General features: G+C 49.5%; 1 protein-coding gene across 2 annotated transcripts; it reads right to left on the bottom strand.

The window, feature by feature from the left end:
- Window positions 1-1450: 1450 nt before the first annotated feature.
- On the bottom strand, window positions 1451-10702 carry MEAF6 (MYST/Esa1 associated factor 6). Of its 2 annotated transcripts, XR_010917276.1 has the most exons (8): window positions 10551-10702; window positions 9810-9925; window positions 9150-9237; window positions 8371-8416; window positions 7183-7375; window positions 3411-3467; window positions 2746-2779; window positions 1451-2223 (listed from the first exon to the last, which is right to left on the bottom strand). XR_010917276.1 is itself a non-coding variant. In XM_067533850.1 (7 exons), exons 1-7 carry the CDS (start codon window positions 10644-10646, stop codon window positions 2215-2217), a joined length of 582 nt encoding a protein of 193 aa, XP_067389951.1. In that variant the 5' UTR covers window positions 10647-10702; the 3' UTR covers window positions 1451-2214. The 2 variants fall into 2 exon arrangements, 1 of the variants encoding a protein (XP_067389951.1); XM_067533850.1 differs by lacking the exon at window positions 3411-3467.
- Window positions 10703-11268: the final 566 nt, after the last annotated feature.

Below are 11268 nucleotides of genomic sequence, written 5' to 3'. Positions count from 1 at the left end.
GGACAAACAAGCGCACTGCTGTCCTTACCGGCATGGCTTCCACCCCAGCACACAAGGCCCTGCTGCCAGTGCAAGGTTCAGCACGGCAGTGCCTCTCTCCTACTCCCTCTGTCATTAACCACGTCACTCTGGCTGGGGAGAGGCAGCAGTTCTTCAGAGGGCGGAAAAGGTTCATCAAAGATTCTCTACCCTACCCTCAAGTTCATACCTTTCTGCAGTCCTTGCTTTGGGCTGGGATAAGTGGAATTTGCAAAGGAAAAGCTGTTATGGGTTTTCCATGCCACCCAAATTGAGAAGTAGCCAAAAACTCAAGGCCAGGGTTGTTCTTATTCCAAAGCAGCTGGGGAACACATGGGAACTTTGGGGACTTGTCCAGTTTCTTGGAGGTTTACCCATCCCTCGTTTTAGTCTTCTGACAACGCCAAGTTACAATGCAAGAAAGAAAGGACTAGAGAAGAATAAGGGAGAACAGGTATGGGTCCTCCCCTTCAGTCAATGCCCCTCAGCACTAGACAGCGCTCCCCACTGGCCAGAACAGCAGCCGCTCCTGCCCGGAGGTGTAGCCCCACTCTTACAGCAAGTGTGACTCCATGGGAGGACACAGACTCCGCAAGACAATAAGACGGGACTCAGCAGCTGCTGCTGACTTTCCTCCCAGGCAACCTGTCCTTCAAAGAGAATCTTAGCGTGGACTGGCACCGAACAGCCTTGCATGGTACTGAAGTCGACTCGGATACGCTACGGGCAGGGGCAGACGGCCCAGAGCTGAAAAGCAAGAAAGCAAATGGAGGCGCCGAGAAGGGCAGTGATCTCTAACAGCCTGGAGCCGAACACTCAGCAACTACGGCACACAGCAGCCTGATCTCCTGGCAGCTCCGTCACTCTCTCTCAGATGTAGCTCTGGAGAGGGTTAAGCAAGTGGGCACAATTCCCCCCCAGAGACATGAAAAACAAAGGTGCTAAAAATCCCTTGCCTGGGTCACACTGGTGAGCTGCATGCAAAGCACTGCCCAGAGCAGCGGCAGCGTGTTTAAAGGGCAGCACTGCGTTTCTGACCCTGCTTAGGACACTCAACCCTGCACATGTGCGTGCTGGTTCTGAAAACAATCAGGGCCACGCACCCGTTACCCAGAGGCACTCTGGTCACATCAGCAAGGGGTCACTTCAGCCTGCTCTCTAGCGGAGTCAAATTAGTTTGCACAAATTAGTTTGCACATATGGAGGCTAGTTCCTAGCTCCCCTGCCAGTCACCAGTGTTGTGTATACGAGGATGAGTAAAGCAGACAGTCTCTAAGAGGCTCATGGAGCTGCACAAACACACACAGTATCTGAAAGTAGAGGAGTTCAGGGAAACCTCACAGAACAGATGGAGAATGATGGAAATTCCTGGTGGCATAGAACAAACAAAACCAAACAAGGTAATCTCCAACCGCAAAGCAAGACATGAGAAGAGAGACAAAACGTGACTTTTATTGTTTTATATACAAATGACAGATGCTCGTATTAAAAAGAGAATCCACCCAACCTTTAAGAGCAAGACAGCTTTGAGCTCCAACCGCTCCCTGTATCTCAGTGCCCCGAACAAACCACAGGGGGAGTTTTAAAATAAAAGATAAAGGAGAGGGATAAGCCACTTTCTTCTCTACTAAGGTAAGAATCCAAGTGGATCGTTCTGTAAAATGAACAGCATTCTTGCCTAATCAGGGTTCAAAGGAAAAACCAAAAGCCAATTTGTCAACAGTACAGTTTGGTTTAAAAAAAGAAAATAAACTAAGTATCAGTATTAAAAACAATCGAACAGATTTACAGCCTGCACGGGACACTGACCCACGCCCCCATTCTGATACAAAATGAAACGACGACGACATCTCTCCATGGGTACAGACAATGGTGATGGCAGCAGCAAAACCAGCCAATTGCAGGGGGAGTGTTTCCAGCTGGGAGGGAAGAACATCGCACTCAGGAACCAGAGATTGGTAATACCACAGCTTAGTCCTCCTGCATTTTAGGTGATTTTAAAGTGACACAAAATCCATGGTCCAATGTAGCCAAACAAGACTCTTTCTTCCCCCACTTTAGTACTTTTGAATGAACTGCTCCTGCGTGCAGACACTCGTGGGAGAACTGCCAGTGTGCTCATTCAGTCGACTGATGTTGTCTTAGTGTGGACTCAATGTGGGGGTTTAAATCCTGGACGCTTCGGCACCACTGAGTCTAGTAGTCCTGCGGAGAGGGGAAAGGACAGGACATGAATACCCCCAAACGTACAGCTCTGCTCTCCGAGTAGAGAAACTCAGCTTTCACACGTGAGCGCATGAAACGCACACATTGCTCTCTGCAGGCAGAGAGGAGAGAATTTTATTGTTGATGAACATTAAAAACAGATGAACCCTGGCCTGCACTTCAAAATCTTCAACTCAGAGACATGTTGACCAGTCACCATAGTTTTCAATTTGCTAGAATAGCAATCACAGCGAGGAAGGGTGTGAAACAACTTTTCTTATGTAAAATGTATGGGGGCTCTGAACTCTCACCAACATCTGGTAACTAGCAACAGATAAACCCAGCTATGATAACTCCACAAGGCAATTGCTTATTTCACACCAACTATTCCCCCACCATGAAAATGAAAATGAGAGAGCATGTATCATGGTAGATGCAAAGTCTATAATGTTAGGCATTAGCTTGCAACCTCAGAATACAGACCAACAATAAAAACAATGACACAGGAGGACGGATACTTACAGCTCTTGGCTTTTTGTTTAACTTGAGATCAATCCTGCCATGGGAAAGATAAGAGAAATGTCCATTTCAATACATTACACTTCAACGGGAGTTCCAAGAACCAGCTACTGCATATGGCACAGGCTATAACAAAGGCTATTTGGTTAATTCAATCCAGGTTCTCCGAATTGGCCGAGCCGAATCATTGTCCCAACACTACTGGGCAAGGACCAACAACATCAATGAGAGCGGATTTTTTACACCTTGCCGAAATGCGTATTCCACCCTCTCAGTCAGAGAAACAGTTATCAAAGGTTCATAATAAAATCACAGAGAAGTTATGCAGCGTGCAGAGATGGGATTAAAATGCATGCTCTATGTTAATTTGTTAGAGATAGATGTAACCTATGCCATAGGTAATTATTCAGACATAGTGGTAATAGTTACTTACTTGGCATATACAGAGACAGAGAGGATTTTGAGACAACAGGTATTATAAAATCAAGGGGATTGGCTTTATTACATTTCTCCAGAGGGAAATATCCAAATTTACATCACTAATCTCTTTAGGAAGCAAAGCCAGAAAATCAGTTTTTAACTATGTATTAAGATACTTAAAAATTAAATAAAGAGGCAGAAGAGTGAAGCTGATTTAATTTTGCTGAAGTTATTAAATAAAATGTTACCTCCATCATGTTTTCTGTTTTTTAAAAATACTTCCCAGCCTAACCTAATATACATACCTACAATTAAACAGATATACTATGGGTTAGAAAGGTCTCAGAAAGGCACATTGGTGTCTACACACTAACAAGACAGCACAAGTACTAATTCAAGTCAAACTTACTCAAAGTCATAATCAAACATGCCAGGCGGGCTGAGGGGCAGCATTTGAAAGGAAGAAAGCAATAGCCATTAATATACTAATGATTTCAATAAATTAGTTGATTAGCCACCCTAGCGAGATTATTGAAAAAAATAAAGCCAATGTCCAAATGCCATAAAGTTCTTCGTTTGTATAGTATGTTATTTATTTACCAGAATTGGGCACAAAAAAGCACTCTGGACTTGGCAGTGCAGACCCCCCCTCCCCAAGTGGATTGCTGGGAAATGAGGTGTTAAACAGAGGAAGAGTGGTTTTATGGAAGGTATTTTTATATGCAGAGAAAGGAAGCCATCGGCTATTTGGACTTGCACGCTAGCTCCCAGACAGACAGAAATTTCTGTGCACGCAAAGACAACCAGGTGGGCACTCAGAAAGCAGAGGCTCTCTCTAGTCTAGATTATTAGGGCAAAGGCAAAGGAGTTTGTTCAGGCAGATAGGTGGAGGCTGTCATAGACGTATCTGGCAATTTTGCATTCAAACACACACACACACACACACACACACACACACACACACACACACACACACACACACACACACACACACACACACACACACACACACACACACACACACTCTCTTCACTTATAAACGTAAAAAGAAAACACTGTGAATTGTCTGAATCTAGTTACCAAACTAGCCCATCAGCAGACTCTAGCATACATGCATACCCACCCACCATGACGCCTGTTTCCAGAGAGCTCCTCCTGGAAGCCAATAATTGTATTTGTTAGAAAGAGGGAAGTTAACACGACACTTCAATGGTTTAAGTCCTAACTCTGAACTCCCAAGAGGAAGCAGTATTCCCGTTGACCGCGAGATATTCCTCAGCTGAAGCAAGTAGCTGAATACGGGGCACGCTGGTAGGTAATGGTAACCTTGGCGCTTGCACCGCAGAGTTGAACTGAGGGCCCCCATGAGCAACGACCAACATCTTTCACCTGGTTCCCTGTTGACATGCCAGCCAGGAGAGCTGGACATTCATGCTGGAACCAGCCCTCAGCACTGCTAGCAGAGCTGGTGAGGTATCAAATAGGAAAGCCTGGACTATTTTGCAAGCAGTGTCAATAGCGTCCGAAGACAGCCCATTCCAGTGGCCTCCACTGCTTCAGATACAGGCAGGCAGCACTCGGCTTATGCCAGCAATTGGTAGAGCCTTGGATCAGGATCTGCAGTCAGAGGGTTGCCCTAGGGAAAGACTTTCAGGGTTTCTGACACGGTACCTCTATCTCAGGACATACAAGAGACATGGGTAAACAAGCAGGTTTCTGTTCCCGGAGAGCATTTCATTTCCAGTCACCAACAGCTCTCTCTTTATAACTCATGACTAGCTCCATGTTCCTGGAAATTTTCCTTTGCTGGAAGGGTTTGAGGAACTAGTTCAAAGAGCAGCCAGTTTTACCTTCACCAGACTGCACCAAACCAGCTAGCCTGCTTAGAGTCGGTAACGGGCCATGCTAAGGCATTTTAGAACAGCCAATGAACTGTAAGTGACATCATATTATTTAGATTTCTCTCTCCGCTTTATGTTCTAGGATCTTAGGAACTGCCACACCAGATCAGACCAGGGTTCCATCTTGTTCAAGGTCCTGCTTCCAACAGTAGCCAGATCAGCTGCTTCTGAGGAAGGTACAAGATACCTCATAATGGAATAATGCCCCCAGAGGGGCAGTTTCTTCCTAACACCTGTTGCTAGTGGTTGGCTTGTGCTTTGAAGCGTGAGGCTTTATAAAGTTTGTATCAGATATAATGTAACTGTGAACTTTCTCATTGCCCATATAAATGCTTAGTGCTTTTGGAATCCTACTAAGCCTTGGTCTCAAAGATATCTCATAGCAGTGAGTTCCACTGGTTAAGTATGCTATTTCCTTCCGTCAGTTTTAAATGTGTTGTCTATTAGTTTTACAGGATCATAGAATCATAGAAGATTAGGGTTGGACAGGACCTCAGGAGGTATCTAGTCCAACCCCCTGCTCAAAGCAGGACCAACCCCAACTAAGGTCCATCAATGGCTACTAGCCAAGATGATCAGGGATGCAATGCCATGCTCTGGATATCCCTAAATCTCTGACTGCTAGAAGCTGGGACTGGATGACAAGGGACGGATCACTCCATAATTGCCTGGTTCTGTTGATTCCTTCTGAAATATCTGGCACTGGTCACTGTCGGAAGACAAGATACAGGGCTAGATGGATCATTGGTCTGACCCAGTATGGCCATTCTTATGTTTTTAAACTACTTTACTCCTGAAATTGTTTCTAGCTATGTACAGGCAACACCAAAAAGGTGTTTCTAACTACTTTCTAACTACTTCATGATTCCTAACTCATGAGGAATTAAACAGGAGATATAACTAAGCCAACGTTTTTAAATGGTAGATCCAGGATTTCCTTCCTGCTATAATCTAAGAATTAAAGAGATATTGACACCACAAAATCCAGTCAACTTCAAAAAAGTGAGTTAAAAGTACTCAGTGTAGTACTCAGGCAAAACACCTGCCCCACAAACCCAAAACGGGGCTGCACCATCAGCAGATGGGGTCGCAGTGTCCCTCGTGTGCAGAGGACTCCATTTTGCTCTGCGCAGTGTGACCTCACATGTATGGTGCGTGTGAGGTCACGGAGCATGGAGGACACCATATTGCTCTACCAAATGGCATCCTCTGCAAAGCGTGACTCTGCATGCACACTATGTACAAGGTCACACTGTGTGCAGGGCACCATTTTGTAGAGAAAAATGGCATCATCCATGTGGTGTGTGACCTCATGTGTGCCGTCTCTAACGGGCTGTCTGTAAAGACACCTATTTCAGAACTGGCCATCGAAGGGCAACCAAGTGAAGTCTGTGAGATCTTTCATGGTTGTCAGGTCAGCTTCCTTACAACTGCTTTAAAATTAATGTGAAAAACAAGGCAGCTCCAGGGCACGGCATGGAGGAAATGTTCAGCCTGGAGCAAAATTACAACCAAAAAGGGCTTGGGATAGAAGTTTGGTTGAAAATATCAGAGATTTCCAGGACTTTTATAATCACTGGATTCCCAAAGCATTTTGGTTTATTTCCTGATCTTCTTCCCGAAACAGATCTGCCCACCTCCCTGCCTCACTCAGTTCCAGAGAACAAGATGCAGGCACTGGGAGGGAGGCCAGTATTATTCTGCTTTACAGATGGGGAAGATGAAATGGCACAGAAAAGGGAGGGGGCGTGTCCCAAAGCCACACAGGTATCTGTATCAGAGCCAGAATTAGAAATCAGGAGTTCCTGCCTCCCAGGACCCTTCTCAGTCCACTAGACCAACCCTTTCTAAATGCCTCCCACTCAGAGATGATGGGGCAGGTGAGAGGGCAGATAGGGTTGTCAGATGTCACAGAATGAGGGTAACGATTTTGATTCAGTGATTTGCAGGTTAACATGAAGAGAGAAATCAGACTGTCATGTGAGCTTAATGACCCCAACTAACCAGCGGTCTGAACTGCTCGTTGCTTTAATACACTTGGCTACTTTCAGGCAATAAAGCCACTTTGGCAACAATCAGCTGTTCAGAGGACGTGGTGAGTGCAGCTGGCACCACTAACCTGTGTCGATTTTTGTTCTTCCGTTTTTTGTGGCTGCTGTGGTGACTCCCAGAGGAGGTGGAAGAAGCAGCTTTCTGGGGTTTCACTCCCTGCACAGACCCATCCAGCTCTTCAGTATCCTCCTGGTTGGGCTCATTCTCTTGATTGTGAAAGTCTGGAGAAGTATCACTCTCTGTCCCACTGCCTGGCTCCCCTAGAACAACAAACCCAGCAGAGCACAACTGTTACTTCCCAGCAATTCAGCTCCGGGACAGACCCTGGTGAATCCCTTATCACTCAAGTAAGAAAGCGCTTGAGCCAAATCCTGAGCTTAAATTCTCCAGTGTATAGCACACAAAAGGTCACTAAGCATGACTAGGCAGCATTTCTGCAGTGTGGCAAGTTACCCCCTTAGAAACTGATGCATGCTAGAATCAAATCCAATGAAAGGAATACCTCTTCAGGAATAACCCTGATAGAAATGTATTTACTGCACACCAGTTTCTATAGTGTATGCCACATAACACCTTTAAGCACCACAGAATGAAAATTATTAGAGCAAAAACTGTCAGCCTCAAAGACACTGCACCCTAGAGTTGCACCAACAATCCCTTTCACATCAGCAAATGATGGATTAAAAGTTAGTGCATGTAAAACTCAACCTCTAAGTCAAAACAGAACAATGAGAGGCTTTGCTAACTCAGGAGGGAAGATGTGAACTTATGTGAAATTTGTGATAGACATGGGGTTTTGTGCAGAGAGCACTCAGATCCATTGACAGTTACTTACCATTTAATGGCAGGAAAGAAGTGCCAGAGCGTCAACCCCTGGAGCTTCATCTCCCAAAAACACCAAACCCACTTAAATGTGCTTCACTTGCAGAGAGCAGTTCAAGCAGATACAAAAGATCATTTACCAACGGCACTAAGTTTCAATTTTAATGTGTACATTTGTAATGGTACCAGCGTGACCTTATTTAGAGCAACACAATTGCTGGGGTGTGAAAGGCAGCACACGTAACAGGCAGAGAATCACAGGGACCAGTAAAAGAGTGCTGGAAGGGGAACCCTCAACAGCACCATAATTACCCCTTGTTCACACAAGTGATAAGGGGTGGTGGAGAGAGTATACAGTGATCTATCTCCACTGGAGGCAGTTTGCTTCATTCCAAGTTAGTCAGATGGCGAGAGGAAAGAAGAAGCAGCTTACGCTTTTCAATGAGCTGGTCCTGAACGCCGGCCAATGCACTGACTGCCTAGAAAATCAGAAGGGCCATTAATAAAGACAGATTCCCATTTCTTATTTTTTTTCAAGCACTCAGAAACATGCAAGGCACTCCTCAGAACAAGAGAGATATGGTCTCTGCCCCAAAGAGCTTACAATCTAAACTCATCTTGTCATGACAGGAGAGGGCATTAAAGCCAAAAAAGGCAGGGAAGAGACAGGGGAATGACAATGATGGCAGGAAGAGGATCATGAGGCGCAGAAGTTTCTTGATTGGTCTGTTTGCGACTGTCTCCTCTCATAGGCAACTGGGCACTGCGGCAGATGTGAATGTTATGAGAGGATGGGAACATAAATGTGGAAGAAAGCTTTGAGATGCTTGTGAGAGAAGGAGACAGGTCAATACAGCCACTGAACTACGGCAAGGGGACGAGTCTTATGGAGAAGGAAAAGATCAGCCACCCCAGGGTTTCCGCTCAATCAGTCCAAAGAAAAGCAGAAATAACGGCCTGTTAATTATTATTCCCTTCTTAGGTACAAAGTGAGCAACAGAAGGAAATTCCATAAAGAACAATTCAGCACAACTTGAAAGAAAGGAGAAGAGTGAGAAATGACAGAGGGGACAGTGCACAGTGTATGATCTGCCCAGCTCAGATCTGTCCACCCCTGATGTTCATGAAACAAAAGGCCAGGCAGTTTTTGCCCAGGAAGCTCAGGACTTAAGTTGGCATTGTGTGCTGCCGGGTCACAAACACTGTACTCACTGCTGCGGAGGTGACGGAAGATTTGCTGAAGAGTCGCTCAGCTTCTTTAAATTTCCGGTTCCTTCGGTCGTTTTTGCTGTTTGAGTTTCTGAAACACACAGCACGTTTTCAGTGCAAATGCTCAGTCACCGTGTCAGCCGGTGGGCTGTTCTTTGATCTACCCATGGAGGCAGAAGGTACGGTTTCAGGACAAGGAAGGAAAACACTAGAGCCCAAGGGCACTGCAGAAAAGTCCCTACTGGACCAGCCACTAATTCCTGGGAATGCCCTGCACCCATGTCTGTATTGTTACCTGAGAAATAGTGCATGCTACATGCTGCGTCCCCTGAGAACGTATGGAGACTAGGGGATCTCCAGGAGCTCCCCATACCCTCAAGGCCCCCTGTAGTGCTGGGAAGAGGCAGACAGGATCCAAGGCGCTGGTGCACAGAGAGGTTTTACCAGCTGATGTCGTTTCAACTGGTCCACAAACAAGGCATCTTAAGAGAAACAATGCCCTGTGTATTAGCCAGCCTGGGGGACCGCTCTAGTCTAGTGGTTTTTTTAAAAGCTCCACTTATGGAAGCTGTTTGGGAAGCCAGAACCTCAGCGCTGGGCTGGAAACAGGTTACATGCCGCAGTGAAGCAGGGCACCCAGAAAAGTCACCTCCCTCCACTCACTTCTGGTTTGTCAGGTAGCGGTCCCAGCCGCGGATGATGTTGCCGTACATCTGGGTGTCCTCTAGGTAGCTGCCCTCGAAGGCGTAGATCTGCCGCTCCAAGTTCGCCAGGGTCTCCTGGGGTGAGAGGCGCAGGAGAGAAGCAGCCGCTAGTGCCGGCCCGGCCCAGCCCAGCGCCGCGCACCGGCCCGGGGCAGCGTCCCCAGGAGCCTGCGGCGGGTGTGCGCGCTGCACGTGGGGCGGCTTCCCCGGAGCGGCAAGGCACCCGCCGCGGGGCCCGGGCGGGGCGGGGCGCAGCTGGGGAAGGGGAGCGGGGCGAGGCCGGAGATGCCCGCGGGTCTGGGCCTGTCCCCCCGGGAGCCGTGCCCCGCTCACACCCGCCGCGCAGCACGCGTGCAAGCCGGGCCCGGCGCTGGGGGGCCGTCGCGCCCCCCTAGGACGTAACCCCGATATCGGGGCGGCCCCGACGCCAGCGGGACGCCTGCTCCCCCCAGCTCTGTGCCCCGGACCCCGCCCCGCGCCGCCCCCTCTGGTCTCTGCCCCCCACCCCGGCGCCCCCACCTGCCCCCCTCCTCGGCCGCGCCCCCCCCATCGCCCCCGGCGGCGCTGCGGACCCGGCCCGGCCCAGCGGCGGGAGGGCGGCAGCGAGCGCGGCCTAGCCGGCTGCTCAGCCCGCGGCCTCTCGTAGCGCGGGCGGCCGGCCGGGGTGGGGTCGGGGTGGGCCGCGCTGCCTGCCCCTCACCGCCAGCTCCTGCTTGCGCTTCACCAGCTCGGCCAGCTCCCGGCGGGTGTCGGGGATCTGGGGGGGGCCCCCGGCCTTGGTGTGCAGCGCCGCCATGATGGGCTGCGGCCTGCGGCGGGGCGGGCGGGAGCCAGGCAGCCGCGCCGGGAGGAGGGGGCCGCAGCCGGGCTGCGCTGCCGGCCGGGGCCGCCGGGGGCAGCGCTGAGAGACCCGCCGGGCCGGAGGATGGGCCGTGCCCCCGAACCGCCGTGCAGCCTGCTTCCCCCGGCCCCCACCGAGCCCCCCAGCACCCGCCTCCCCGGCCCGGCCCGGCCCCCCAGCACCCTCCAGCCCTGGCCGCCCCACACCCCGGGTCACCCATCCGCCCTGCGCCCAGCCCCATCCTCCCCGGCCCAGACCCCCACCGAACCCCTCAGCACTGTTCTTCCCAGCCCTGCCCCCCAGCACCCTCCACACCATCCCATCCCCCCCCAACCCTTGGTGCCCTCGTCCAGCCTGCACCAGAACCCCCATCCACTCCCAAGTACCCCCATTCTGAGCCCCGCTCCCAGCCCCTGGCACCCTCATCGCACTCACACCCAGAGAAGCAGTAAGACCCCCCCCCCCCCACACACACACACACATTCTCTCCACCCTTAAACAAACTGCTAGTGTGCATTTTGAATTAGATGCACTTCTGTATTCTCACTAGCCTAGTCAATACTCCCTCTTCTCTAAG

The sequence above is a fragment of the Emydura macquarii genome, unplaced genomic scaffold, assembly GCF_026122565.2.
Source record: "Emydura macquarii macquarii isolate MOO-44397 ecotype Brisbane River unplaced genomic scaffold, CSIRO-AGI_Emac_v2 contig_3348, whole genome shotgun sequence".
In the NCBI taxonomy this organism is placed as follows: domain Eukaryota; kingdom Metazoa; phylum Chordata; order Testudines; family Chelidae; genus Emydura; species Emydura macquarii.
Note: the sequence above shows the minus strand (reverse complement) of the source record. Positions and strands in the feature narration are given on the sequence as shown.